This window comes from Amia ocellicauda, chromosome 3 (genome assembly GCF_036373705.1).
Source record: "Amia ocellicauda isolate fAmiCal2 chromosome 3, fAmiCal2.hap1, whole genome shotgun sequence".
NCBI lineage: Eukaryota > Metazoa > Chordata > Actinopteri > Amiiformes > Amiidae > Amia > Amia ocellicauda.
Genome location: NC_089852.1, coordinates 43,295,651 through 43,311,096, shown reverse-complemented (window position 1 = coordinate 43,311,096; position 15,446 = coordinate 43,295,651). Strand labels below are relative to the sequence as shown.

Below are 15,446 nucleotides of genomic sequence, written 5' to 3'. Positions count from 1 at the left end.
GGCTTCTGAGTGTGTCCTACGGGCCTGTTTGAACACAAGAGACATTTTATAGAGATATAGAGTTAATTTCCCTGTCTAAGTAGGCAGTGCATTATGGGGAATGGGGATTTTCAACCAATTCCCAGAACAATCCCAATGCAAAGGCCTGTATTTTCCCTGAGTGTTCCATGTGCACTCTCTAATAAATAGTAAATGTAAATGTATTAGTTAGGCAGTTTGGTTAAGAGTTGACCCACAGAGAAGAATGGACTTGGTTAAAGGTTAGCTGACTGGAACAACACTCCTGCACCCAGACAAGCAGAGATCAGACTTAGAAGTATTTGACCTTTAAATTTAGTTTTAAAATGTCCCTAAATTTGATCCACTTTTTTTTTTTTTTTTTTTAATGACAGACCTGTTGTAATGTAATGAACAGACTACATAGACATTTTATCTTGTAACTATTATACTGTGTCAAAATGTGATCTACTGTCAGCTTTGGCAAAGATTATTAGTTTTCATAAGAGTGAAACTATTTAAATAAGCTGGAGGGTTTTTCAGTCAAATTTATGACCCAAAAAAAAATGTACTTGGCTTGAGCTCCGTATTCGGCAGTAGTTCAATGGTAAAATTTAATCTCTGAACATTTTCTAAACTGTAAGGCAAGGTAATTTTTCATTCTCACAGGAGGTCAGTTTTAAATATTAACTTTCCTGAAAACATTAAAAATTCCGATGACACAAGCAGGTTCAAGGCATCATTTAAAAGATGCAATTAGAAATTCGTTTTCAAAATAGGTAGGCTTTGCATTTAAAAATTATATATTGTTCAAAGACATCTTCATATCATTGTTTGACATTCCTTTCCTCCTTGTATAGAACAGGAAAGCTGTTTAGCGATGACGTGTCATTCATCTGTTATCATTTATAGAAAACCATCTTTTCAGAGTCAGCATTCAATCTAAAGAACGCATTTTCTGCCAACTTCAAAGCTGTATATTATCGTGTCGTACAACAGTCAATGATGAGATGCAGCCCGAAATGTCAGCCACAGACACATTTCTGATGTATGAGGTTTGGTAGGTCTCCTTGTCACAATGACATGTATTCAATTTGTTTGTGTGTGTGTTCCTGTCTGTTGTTAAACAAACCAAAAACAGCATCCACACAATTTAAGCACAGTGATTTAAGTTCAGTCACTGTTGCCAACTAAGCAGAGTGCAGTATAGAATCCGTAATGGCAACTTTGAAAAAACAGAAAGTGAAGACCTATTGTGAACAGTTTGTTTGTTTGTTTGTTTGTTTGTTTGTTTAAATTGCAGTGTAATCAACATTTGGGCACACTCAGTTCAGCCTGTGTTTTAATGTCTCCCAAAATGCCATTCACACATCTGCAGAGAGATGTTTGTTAGGAAAAAGGTACTGTTTTGCCCACATTTCTTCTGTATAATTTCTCTAATTTGTCTGTCAATTTTGTATGGCGTCCTGGGATACTAAGTATCAAAATTGTATTGTTGTCAATGAATATGATAATGCAAATGTTACTTATGTTTGTTCTCCTCTTAAGTATGTTTTCTACCCATGGGTTTTCAGCCTATGAAGCGCTATGCAGAACACAGGTATGGTTACACAGGAAGTTAGAAACGTCTCCTTAACAGCCCATATGAAGGCACATAAAACACGGGAAGAAAATAAATCTCAATTTACCTTGTTTAGGACTATCACTTTTACATGATTTTCCACAGACAGCATTTTCTTTAAGTGAATATCATTTTGACAGTTAATTTTTTTATTTATTTTTTTACGTTATTGGTGGGGGAGAAATAAGACCTTTAAATCGTCTCCCCATATATACTGTTCAAATAGGCTAACGTGATTACTCCAGGGAACAGTGGCCGGCTTGTACTAGAACTTCAATATTTTACACTGTCAGAGCAATTTTTAAGAGTCCTTGAATTTATTTTATTAAAATGCCCCTTCAATGACTTTTTCACCATCAATTCCCTGTGTGGTACTAAATTAGGCATTGGAGAGCGTGGCGAGTTTTAATGCCGTTCATCTCCGCAAGTTTCTTAGTGTCTACAAACTGTTTTCTCTAAAAGTGTTTTTCCCCCAATGTTAGTTTTATAGTTTTCATTTTTTAATTCCACTCAAAGCCTATGACTGAGAGAACCCTTCACCAGATTCAGTCTTTACCTGGCTTTCTTAAACCAAGCTGGTCTTGGGGCTCTGTAATGTTCAGCAACATCAATACAGCTTTATGGAAAATCAGTTAGTCCTACAAGTACAGTAAACACTCCAAGCCATCCACACTATTTATTCACCAGATTAAATCACAATGTGTCGATAAGATTTTCCTGAATAAAGCATATAGAGAGATGCACTCAGGAGGCTGGAGGAGATAACTGAAAGAATGTCTTTACAGGATAAACATCCCACCTGCAAACTGTAAAATGAGTATCTGCAGAAGAAAAATATCTTTAGTAGGTTTTAGCTATTTGTTCTAGTCTGAGCCCTCTTTTTGTAGTTTATGTGGCCAGCTGAGATCCTTGTGCTGTTGGGGAGTTTTCCAATCTCTTGTACTATAAGTGTTTCTTGGAAGATATTAGCGTAGTGCTCTCCTTGGCCCCATAGAGGCTTGCTGAGTGATATGTATTGGATTAAGTGTTACTCCCCAGGGGCTTGTACTTAATTCACACAAGCGACATTGATTCACTATCACTGCTGGCATGCAGCCCAGGAGGAATAATTCTTCAACGAAATTGGTATCTGCAGAACTCGTTGCTCGTCAAAAGCAGTCCAGACAGAGCGCTCATTACAGATCACTATCTAGTAAGCATACCCTGCTGCAGTTTGCATTCGCTCCTGTGCGTCGGTGGGTAAATATTGTGTCTCGTGTTTTCACAGACTGTCAGCAAGTTTATAAAATTTGCCAACTCCCAGGACAATAGATTGTGTATGCAATAATTTCACATTGCCGTACTTAATCTTTATTAAAAGACCATTTGGCATTGACCCCTTAGGCAGTATCAAATCTGTCACAGATGGAAACAAAAATCCTCGGGTTGCACAACTCTGTGAGATGAATGAGAGGGTCTCATTTGCAAAGGTTAACTAAGTATCAGAACAATCAAGTGGGTTGGGTTGGGTGCCGGTGTAGATGATTGTATGGCTACTGTTCTTGCCAATGAAAAAGTGACTGTGCTTTTTGTGCCCATGGAAGGAATTTATTACAAGAAATACTGTAAATATAAAATAAAATATAAGCTTATTTCTGTAATCTGTAAATCTTTGCCATGAACACCTAATGGCAGGCATTCTGACTGGTTCTGGTTAAACACAGTGATTAATGTGTCCACGTATTGTACTTGTGTTTTACTCCTTGTTATCTTAACTAAAGAGACTAGCTTCAGAGACACAATTTGCTCTGCCTATGCTAAGTATTCAAGGATGTAGCCTCGCCTTGAAATTCCCAGAGTGTGAATTAGGTAGCCTGCAGTTATTCTTACACTTGAAGATGAGCTTTGTTTAAGTGCGGGAGAATGTGATGATTGCCCTGCAGCTGGACAATATCTTGTCTTGTTTGACGCTTGGCTGAAGGAGCTTTCATTCTCTTAGCTGTACAGGCATCATGTCCTCCTGACCGCACAATTCTAGTGCAATCAATGTAAAGTAAACAATTCAATCGGGGAGGCTCCTCCCAACAATTTGTCTGTGACATCACAGGAATGCAAGCAATTTTGTGTGAAGAAAAACAAATCATAAGAAAATAAGATGCTGTTATTATGCTACAAAGCTTGTCATTTATTGTTATTATTATATATTATTATAAATAATGTATTGTTATTTATATAAATATAAATTAAGTATAAAACTTATTTGCTGACCTGCATTCTAACATAAAACCTTCAAAATCAATTGTGTAAAGGAAGATGTTAATTGAGATGGAACTCTTGGTGAACAAATATTATTATAAACCAGTAATAACATAATCTGGGGCTTCAAACAGGGATCAAGTTTATTTTAGCTCAATGAAAGTGCAATTGTTAAGGTTAATGTGTGTCTCAGTGATTCACTATGCAGTATGCAATCATTTGTTTGCTGTAATCCATGAAGCATTGAATGTTTTGAATGTTTGTTCTGTATTATATGCCTTTTAATTGTTCTGCTGGTTCTATTGATTCTTTTTCACACTCTTTGCTCTGTTGCTTTCTTTTCTCTCGTAGACATTTAGTGGAAGATAAATAGAGATAGATTGTAATGTCACATTCCGCACACTACAGTAGATTTGCACAATTGGCCCAATCTCTGCTGTCATGGTAAAGTGATGGTGTGTTTCTTCCCAATAGCTTTTGCTTTCAAGTGTTAATCTACTTCAGCTAGGCAGTGAAAAAATGATATAATACCAGGGTTTCCTGTTGTAAAATCTCTTCATATCACTTCCATCGCTGTCAGACATTTATTTTCCTGTTTGTGAACAACAGACGAAATCGTTTGCATTTTGTAAAAATCTAATTCAAACCCTACTTGATTGTTTTCTGAGAGCATTAATGATCTCCAAAGAATGCTTCACTGGGATTGTTAGTTAGAATTGTCTGTAAGTAAAAAGGGTTATTTGAAACAGCATTTCAAATAAAAAGTATACATTCTGCTTTAATTTAAAGTGTCAAACAATATAATGTTCACCACTGTCAAATGGTGTTCTCGAAAACTGTAACATTGTCATCTCTAAACAGAATGAATGTTGAGTAGCTTGACTGAAAATCCATGGGTTACACCATTTCAGCATGTGCTTGTGCAGCTCTCAGTGCAGTATTGACTTATGAGGGATTGAAGGTTAGGAAGGCAATACCTCAGGTGGATTTGCTCCATGATCCTTTTCAAGGTACACAAGCAGTTGCTTTATGAAGCTGGGATGATACAGTAGATTTTAAACCATGGTGATATTGTCATAACATGGGTGGTTGCCATTTCTACATAGCCTTTTGCCTTTTATAGCAGTTAGTAGAAATCTGGAGGTCAGACACAATGTCAACTACAACTCCGATGAATAAGAATACAGCAATATATGACCATATGAAAGGTTTGCAAATTAGAGTTTTTTTTTTTTTTGCACAAATCCAGCCTTTTCTTAAAATAACCTAGAGTCAGCTTCAACTGCAAGGCTGGGTAGTTTGTTCCTAATTTAATTTGTGACCAAGCTTCTCATTTAACCTTTTTCTTAACCAAGCACTTTATTTTTTCTAGGCATCCGCTGGCATAAATCATCTTTGATACTCAGCTCTCATTATGAGAAACGTCTGTTCGGTGACAGTTTATATCGTGACATTGCCATCGCCCTGGTAGAGACTCCAAGGGTGGGTAGCTTGGAGCTCAGTGTGGTGAGGGCATTTAAATGAAAGTACAGAAAATTTAGGCTGCTAATAAATACTTAAGAAAACGGCCTTCATGTTACAACTCTCCCCGGAAGCCTGAAAGCTTTATTTATTCATACATAATTGACCACAAGAGTTCAATAATGAGCTTAAGGCTTGGGCCCCTGTCACCAGAAACAAATTGCATTCTGCTTAAATCTGCATTTGTTGCATAATCATAATCCATCCCAGGTAAAAGGGAAAACTAATTTAATTATTCGAGAGAACCACTGAAAAAACTCTTTCAACCATCTTCAGTGTTTTTAGGACAAGGGCGACGGGTGTAATATATTTTGGTTTAGTCATTTACATTTTTAGACTGAATGGGACTTGTCCTCTCCAGCCAGAGGAAACACTGCAAAGGTTTGAAAGCTGACTTCATTTACTGCACGGGCTTGACTCTAATTCTAACAGGAAGTGATCAGTGGCGAAACCCAGACATGGAAATCCAAGGTTTCCAACTAACCCTGCCTTCATTTTGCATTATAATTACATTGAAGCCTCAGTGTATGGTTTAGCTTTTTGTTGGGCTAGCATAAGGGTAAAATTACCTACATCCTAGTCTTCTGTATCAACCTCTTGCAGGCATTGTCATATATGTGTAGAGGGTAGTTGGCCTAGATTAGTGATATGCTGCTAATTTATTTTCTTCTTGATAGCTCTTGTATTTGTGGTAGTGACCATTCCTCTGTCAAGACTTATTACAAATATTGAGTAAGAATTTCATTTTTAATGTGTCAAAAGAATCTGCATTAAAATCGGAGAGTTTGAGTCTCAATGAAGTAGCACCACGTTCAAAGGCATGCTTTCACAATCTTTCTCCTGAGGAAGAGGAGGGCAGCTATTCCTTTTTGCCTTACATGTTATATAGATGAACAGGTGAGACACTGGCCTTCTGTGGAAACCATTTTCAAACTTAAAATCCATTTAATTAGCGTGCCCAGATAACCACTGTGTGCTGAAGAACATCCGTCAGACCAGAACGAAACCAATTAGAGTGAAATTATCCAAGTTAATTTAATATTGAAGCCCATAATACATGTTAGTTTAGTCTGCCTTGTTAAATCGCCAAATGATGAATGTCTTATTGATGTCCTTTGGCCCTGTTCCCCTTTACAACGGCATACAACAAGGAGAAAGAAGTAGCACCTATTTAAAGCTATACAAGCAAGAAACAGATAAAATGATCTTTTGGTGCTGCTGAGTAAAACCCATTATTATGAAATGATTTATGACTTCCTTGATATATTATTATTGGGTTTCGGCGAAAGGGCCCCTTCATTTCAAATTGATGTGATTTGTACTGAACATATTACAGATTTTGAATTAAAATCTGAAATAATAGAGTGTGTGGGAATAATTGTAGTTGTGTACAGAAAAGGTTTTTGTGTGTTCTTGATACACATAGGATATAAATATATATTGCAGAGTTGTATAACAAGTACAAACTTGAAAATGTTATGCAGAGAAACAAAATGCAGTACAGCAATATGCCAAATAATGTGCCGGTTTACAGTATGCTTAAATAGCAATCGTGTAAAACTAAGACTTCTAGAAAGGTACTTAAAGGTCATCTAAAACCCTTTAAGAAAATGGAGTTGAACTACACTATTTAATTTGCCCTCTCAATTTTCAACATGTTGTGTTTAATATTGGCAAGCCTTTCCAGAAAACAGTTTGATCCCATTTTTGGGGGGACGTGGAGTCAAAACTGGATTGTTGTATTTTCTGCGTATGAGATTACATGTGATGAATGGGACTACATTTTATCAAAGTAAAATAAATAACTATGAGATGGAGGGAAAGGATAATAATAAGTGGAGGTAATAGATTGAATATGATCAGCCATTGCAAACGCGGATGGAAATTCAGAAACAGCTCGAGGGTGATGTTCTTACACTTCCAAAGTGCATTTTCTGTAAGTAAATAATCTTTGTGAAGAGAATACAGAAATGTTCCTTGGATTAATGAGTGTTGGGATATTATGTGTTATGTCTCAGTCCCCGAGAGAGAGACTATTTATAACGTATGAAAGGCTAAACCAGCAATGATTATCCATTCCCAGGGAAAACAAATTGAAATTAAAGAGTTGAGAGAGATTATAGGAAGGGTCTGCTGTGCTGTCTGCTGTGCAAGAAGGATAGGAAATATACAGGTTGCTGACCACAGCAATATATAAATGAAGTTTCTGGAATAAAGCAATGTTTGTTGTAGTAATAAAGGACTTATTCTTTTCTTGTTTTTTTTTTTTTTTTCCAGGAAGGAATGGGACTCCTAAGAGTAACGAAAGAAGGGCTTAGACTTGAAGGAGAGTCTGAATTTCTCTTTCCACTCTATGCCAAAGAGATTCACTCCAGAGAGGTGGGTGGTGAAACTGGAACAAGACATAATGTTGAGAAGTGTTGAGAAGCCCATACCTGACGTCCATTCATTTTAGTCATTGTAATGAGAATGGATGTCCCTTTATGAAAACTAGCTAAATGATAACCATTAGACTTGTCATCACTAAATTTCTGTAACAAATCCTTTTTTAATGGTTTATTCTTAATAGGTAATTCACTTTGAAATTCTTTGCTTCAGGTTTCCCCTTTGGTTTGTTTGTTTGTTTGTATTTGTGTGTCAAAATCATTGCTGGGAACTGCCAACACGCAGTCCTTTTACTTAGAAAATATCTCCTTTAGGGCCAATTCCCAAAGTCACCATGAATATTCTACATTTATTTATTCATAAATTGTCTCCTTGCATTAGTGTGGGAGATGTGTAAGGAATTTGTTAATGCCTTGAAATTATTTACCAAGACCGTGCGACTATCCCTTTTTTCCTTAAAATAAACCTGAATTATGCTTAAAGTTTACAGAGGTTACTAATCGTCGAGTCTCAAGAAAGTCTTTATTTTTATCTCTGACAAGTAATTTCCTAATGCATTTCATGTTCATTTTGGCGTTGTCCTTGAGAGTGAAGCATTTTGCCTCATAAAGCGAGCTATGTACGGCACTGAAGGTTGTTTGAATAGATTTCAATGCAGCTGGGATCCAATGAATGATTGCGGGCTCAAGATAATGTTATAACCAAGAGCTTCTAGCCTACTGAAGTCTCCATTTCTTTTCTATTTTTGCTGCATACCTTATGTAAGCTTTCTGCGTTAATTTGTTTATTACCCTGAAGTGACAATCAAATTGTTCAGCCTATTAAACCATCCCTGGCAGCACCCTATTATTCCCCATCCTGCTGATAATCTGTTTTCCCTGTTTTTAATATTAAAAGCCATGCATCAGGATGTGCACGCTCTGTTATTTCTATTCAGCAATTAATATGGCACTGTGTACGTTTTTTATGGGAAATAACTCCACATTTTAAACTCGGCAATCTTTGAATTGGTATCACCTTGGAAGCAATGTTTTTTGCAGTAAAATGTGTGGTCCACCTTTAGCCAGTTCTATGATGGAGCACCTTAATAAAACATATAAACACACTGAATTAGTTCAGAACGTGGAGCTCTGAAACGATCTAAAACAAACTGCCTGTTTAATTAATCAAAGGAAACAGGTTTCACAGACGCGCTGACTGAGCTTCCCCCACACAGGAGCTTCGTTATGTTAAGGAGAACAGGGATCCAAAGCAGAGCAGTGGGATCATAAATGTATTCCCTTCGTTCCCTGGAAAGGAAACGGGAGCTTTAAAGAGCAATTTGAAAGCGGTATGCAGATTAGCCTAGGGGCAGATTTGTCTACTAGCCCAATCCCGAGCTTCGCTGGGGACACAATCATCACAGACTGCGAGACGTCTCCATTCTCAACTTCCTGGTGTAGAGACCCTGAAGGCACCCTGGGAATCTGAGGAATTCTGAAGCGATGCACAGTTATATCGAGGCACTCCCATCATTGTTCTGTATTGCACACTGTCATGCAGCACACCAGGCGTGAAGGAACTCTGAACGATGAGAGAAACTATATCTAACGCGCATAAAAGAAAATGGGTTAGTGTTGTCAGTGTTCTTCAAATCATTATTTTTTCGTTTTTACACTTGCATTATGACAGATTTGTTTTATTTATTTGTATGTGTCTGCTTGTATTAATGTTATGCATTGAAACATCAGAGGTTGGCACAAAAGCTACTGAACATAATTTAATAAACTCCCACAACTCCTGGTCACATCTCCGGCTAACTACGTATGCCTGCAGGTAGCATCGTTACAGTTTACTACACTTCCATCATCCGTACAGTTAGCCCAACACTTGTTTTATGTTGGCTTTGTGCGCATAGTCTAGTTCAACAAAGTTTCTGCAAAATGGCTTCGCAGGGCATTAATATTTAAAGGATGTGTTCAACAGTGTAAGACTGAAAAACATTCATAGTCAAACCAGTGTACAGTGGGGTCTCTTATCAATTACAATTACATAGCTTCTTATTCCCCGGAAAATAAAAAGGGATTCTTTATTATATGTATATTAAAAAAAACTATGCTAATTAAGAAGTGCTTGAATCGCTAAAAGGCAACACTTAACCTTTCAAACGATCTCTGAAAAAGAGCTTTGCAAATCTGTTTCATGCTTTGGGCACATTTCCCTGTAATTAGAAAATAGCAGGAACTCACATCAGCCTGTTCAAAGATTAAATGTCAGCTGTGAAAAGTTGAACTGTTAATGAGGAACTACATATAAAGTGTACTAGCTCCGGCTTAAGATTTGATTTCTAGACCTAATCTATTCTAATAAATACCTTCAGGGACCTATTAGTTCCCTCTGATTCACTTTAATATTAAAATCTTGTGTTCTGTAAATGGATTATAATTCAGTGTTGTAAGTGGTTTGTAAATCGATATCTGGAGCAACATTACCAAGAGAGACATTGTTTGGACCTTATAGGATTTAAGGTTTATGATTTATTTGCCCACCGACATACATTAAAGAAGCATGCCAAGCGTGTTCGTGTGGTCTGAACATTTGGAAGGAAATCAAAGTTAAAGGGGATGCCTGGATCACAAAGCATACAGGAGAATTGATGTTACCAGCTTTTTCTCTTAACTGCTTTTACAAATTCAACCTGAATAGAATTTAAAAATACCGAATACTTTGAAGCGTGAGTAAAGATGAAAGCTACAGAATTTTCATATTTCACATCATTTAGACTATTAAATGAGTGCTCACTTATGCCTCTGAAACCTGGTCACTTAACTCAAAATATGTGATCATTGAAAATCTTCAAATGGAATAGATGGACAAAAGAAGGTATTGAATGGATCCCAAGAGATGAAGACAAGCACATCAAAGAAGGGAACATGAAATAATCAACGTGTAAATAATTGCAGATGTGACCTGGAAAAGGGAAGCTGTAGATTTGAGGAAGTGGAAACATCTTGAGGAGCCTTCATCCAGCAGTGGATCGATACAGGCTGATGGTGATATATATCCTCATGACCCTTGACGGATAAACTGCATAACTGTCACCATGATTCTGTAACAACATAAAAATAACAGCCCTGGAGTCTGAACACAGAAGACAGTGATGTGCAGGTGTTAGTCCAACCTATAACTCAGTCATGCCATACAGACCGTACAAACTGGATATTGTAAAACAAGGCTGCACATCGATGTAACATAAAGAAGAGAGACTGAAAGCAGGGTAACGCGCATGCTGGGAAACCTGGAAATTCACTGTTTTTCCTGTCATGGAGAACACATGGAAAATGTGAAAATCTATCGAATGTCCAGGACATTTTTGAAAGATCATGGAAAATGGTGACGTTAGGATGCAAAAACATTTAGTAAATTGAAAAGCAGTGCACACGGCATCATTGAAGTCCTTCAAGTATGGGTATGTTCAATGACAAGCTAAAAGTTACATAGCAGTTTTTTTTAAACGCTCCACCCAGAGAGCTGTTGTGAATGGTAGGCTGTGGTGTCAATCACAACATTTCACCCACACAAACAGACCCCAAGGTGTCTTCTTTCCCAGTCTCTGAGTTTTGAGTTCCTTTCCTAACTCGGGCAGAAATGTGAAATGAGCGACTATGTAAATACAAATATTTGTCATGGATGAATGAGACAGTACTTTAGATTATGTTTATTTATGTTGGCAAGCTTTCTTCAATCTGTTGTTCAGTTGTTTACTTTAGCTAGAGCCGCGAGGATGCAGATTTTGCATTTAGCTTCAAATTTTCCCCCAACAAAGCCTGTGCACTGGGCAGCTGTGTATTTGCTATTTATTTATGTATTATACAGGTTGCCCCTTTAATTTACGTGTAGGCCTATGTTTCAACTATGGAGCAAATTAAATCAAGCCTCTACTTTGCTGATCATCTGTGCCTCCCTCTAGACATGGTGTGTACCCCTCCGTTTAGTAGTAACACTGGTTTGTGTGTGTCCAAACCATAGACGCTTGACCCATACACTCTAAGAAGTAAAGGTTCTAATAAGAAATAAGATCCATATTGTTGTTTTGTTTGTCTGTTTGTTTTATTTACTGTAAGCTAGAAAATTCGCTGTTACACAAACCTGTCTACACCGCTCTGTATCCCGGGCCTGACGTCAGGCAGGTCGAAACGAACGCTCTATGGCGAAAAGTCAAGTTCAACCACTACAAATGAGCATTTTTAAATATCAGAAACATATTTTTTTCACAATACACTCGTCTATTATAAATACCAAGCTTTGAGTTGTTTGAAAAATAAACCTATTTAATATAGTGTTTAAAAAGCTAAAGGTCTCGTATTACAGCATTTTGAATTCCTGTAAAATGTCCCTGGAAGTTAATATATTACTTAGATATGCAAATTTAGCAAGTAAGCTATTTTTTAACTTAACTTATATTTTGCTATATTTTTTATATAAAATATATATTGTAGATTTTGCTGACAACAATCTTTATTATTTTTCAATTGAATTATGGTTCTTTGTTTAAATATGTCAATTTTCAATCTACATCAATACAATTGACTGATTATACAAGGAAACAATATTATGTAGTTACTTTAGCAAAAAATGTAGTTGCAGGTGGGAGCTTTTGAGATATTCTGGGTGAATGTTTGAACTGACAGGTGGTAATTTTAATGGTTAAATACAATGGTTTAGTTTCAATAGTTCTGATATTTTAGTAAAAGGTAGTGATCAAATCATAATTGTGAAATTGTTTCAGTTATTGTATTTCTTGCAGGTCTGTGTGTTGGTGTCAAGTCAGTCAGTCCTCATTATACTGCCAGTCAACAACCAAGGGAAAATAGTTGGGGGAATAAAACAATGGTTTTCTATGCTGGTAGATGAGGGTGGCATTATAATGGTGGGCGGTATAGCGAGCAAGCACTGTCCAAACATGAGTCATGGAAAATGTCCTCGAAAAGCCCTGGAAAATTTTTTCCTAATAAGTGTGGGAACCCTGTGAAAGCCACTTGGGGGCCTACAGCCCTGGTAGACAGGGCACATTCACCTACTGGCACAGGTCACTGTCATTATGAAAGACAGTATGAAAGTAAAAGTAACACTGCTTCTTGTGACGGAGCATGGCCCATGTCTTTGTGTAAAACTGGAACTCTTTTAATGTTTTGAGTGCTAAAATAAAAGTTAAACCAAAGCACAATAAACTTAAATGTTAGTTATGTCCTGTCTTCAAGGTATGGCAGCACACAGAGATTGTAAGAGGGGGAAATACTTATTTACCTTTGGGGTTGTTTGTGTGGGGATGTGAGTGGCCATGTTTTGTAAGGGCAATGATTCCATTACAGAGGCCATCTTTCTTAGGGGTTTTATGCCGTTCCATTATTCCTAAGAGGGGACTCGAGATGTTTTTCAAGATGTCTTCATAAGATGCCTTCAAATCACCTTGCCGCATATCCTAGCACACTTCTCCAGCTCTACATTCAATTTGTTTGTATAGCAATGTTTAATTTCTGTAGGATTTTCAACTGAAAAGAACCCAATAAAATGAGCACATTGATGTATGCACTTTTGATGTGTACAATGATCGGGACTGGGAACAGTAATGGTCCCCCGCAAGCATAAAGAGAGAGAGACCAAAAGCATAAATGTGTTGCCATAATAAATCCGTTGATTCACTGTGTAAGTGACAGTGCTTGAACACAGCTTCCTGGGTCACTGCCTGATATCTCTTTAAATGATTACTCTAATTAATAAAATGCCGGGCCACGTAAAATAATGACTTCATTACTCCCGACTGACAGGCACTGCTATTTTTATCAATATTTTTAACCAGCCTTCTTGATGGAATTTTTATTGCAATTTATTAATCTGATGAAGGACCCAAACATGTACCAAGCTCAACAGAGAGCTGAGGCAATATAGGTTTTCACTCCATAACAGAAGGCAGCTGAATTTTAATGTCCGGCCTGCTATCTAAATTAATAGAGCTTTCCTCTGATGCGCACTGAGACCGTACAGCAATGCCTGAACAGAGAAATGTGCGCTTTGGCGAGATTTTGTTTTCTTGCTATGAACCGCGATCTCTCTACCTGGAAGTCCTGTGTTACACACGTAGTGCTTCCAAGCAGTGGCCGGTTTTCAAAGCTGTATTTTATTTTTATGTAAGGCTTTATTGGCCCCATCTGTGTGCCTTTGTCATCAGCGCGTCTGTCTGGAGACTAATCTAAAACCACTCCTGTGATTCATTAGAGCAGGGGAAGTAAACAGACGAAAACATTGATGTACTCTGGAAAAAACTCCAAGGGTTTCTTGCTTCATTTTAATTTCAGTATCAAATTTAAACTGTAAAACCACAGGAGGAGGCGGCTGCCGAGTATCTTTCAATCCTGGTGTCTTATATCAAACTCAACAGCCTCCTCTGTGAACTGCCTGGAAAGTGTGAGTATTGTGGCCTTCATCACATCATTGCAGACTAGTTTATGGATATTAACTAATGGAGATAACACTCATTCAGTGTTTTAACTAGCAAGGGTTCCCCTATCTTGAAACCCACTCAGAACCTGAAAGTTTTATTTTTTATCCTCTTCTGAATTGTCAGTGCCTACAGTTGTATTTATGATGTGTATTACACTATGACAGTGCTGACCTATATTTATATTATTTCTTTGTGTTTTCTTCTGTTTTGCAGGACTCGTCACTGCTTCTGCACTCCTCTCAAAATGTCACGGTCAACGCCCGGAATTCAGACGGGGACGTGACCGGCCGATTATCAGTAGGTAAGATGTCGTTTCCATTGAGAGGAGCGCCACTGGTCTTGCGCATGCTGTGATACTAAAACCCTCTCAATATTTAAATGATGAAGCAGCAAAAGTAGATTACTCTTCGTTTTTCCATCCGTTCTTGCCATTTTGGAATGCAACGGAAATGTAAATTGGTTATGTTACACAATGAAGCTTACTACTAGACAACTATGTAATTCCTTCAAATGGGGTCTAGGAGACAGGCCTGGGGGAAGGAGTGGTATTCAGACAGGCCAGTTTGTCCCTACCCAGCACTCTACCAGCCAGTAAATGCTGATCATTTTGGTACTCCAGAACATATTCAGGAATCCAGTGTCTTCTCTGTGCACAACAGCAGCAGCTTTGCACTGTCAGACATGTGATGCAGGAGAGTTTCCAATCATATTTCATCTGAGTTTTGAATGTCTTAAATTGAGAGGCTCTTCAGTTACACCTTAACCTTTACGTCCTATGCAAAGGTATTATTTTAAAGACGAGAGACAGGAGTGTGACATACCAAGTCAGTTAGTCGCTGTCGTTTTTTGTTTAAGTCACAGTAAATTAATTCAGAATTTATTTAAAAGTGAATTGCACTTTTCTATGTCTTGGATATAAAAAAAACTATTTTATATTTTCTTGGAAGCAGTATGTTTAAAAAAAAAAGTAAAGTTTTACCTCCCTTGTACAAAAAAATCAATAATTGACACTCTGCAGATACAAGTCTTTGCAGAGGAACTGTCATCTTCTTAAATCCCATTTAATGATCAAGTCTTACAATGGACTGTAATGGCTTTTATTAAACTTTAATGTTTCAAAAAAATCCTCCATATTGAGGCGCAGCTAAAAGTTAGTCCAATTTTACAAAAAGCTTAGATGACAGGAATGTAAAATGCAGGTTTTGC

General features: G+C 37.4%; 1 protein-coding gene across 8 annotated transcripts in view; it reads left to right on the top strand.

Annotated features, from left to right (window-relative positions):
- The window catches only part of sgcg (sarcoglycan, gamma), a 150,659-nt gene that overhangs the window by 117,135 nt on the left and 18,078 nt on the right, over positions 1-15,446 (top strand). For all 8 annotated transcript variants that reach the window (XM_066699635.1, XM_066699636.1, XM_066699634.1 and 5 more), the window contains 2 exons: positions 7,652-7,753; positions 14,454-14,541. In XM_066699635.1, coding sequence (XP_066555732.1) covers positions 7,652-7,753; positions 14,454-14,541 — 190 coding nt within the window. The remainder of the gene's footprint in view (positions 1-7,651; positions 7,754-14,453; positions 14,542-15,446) is intronic.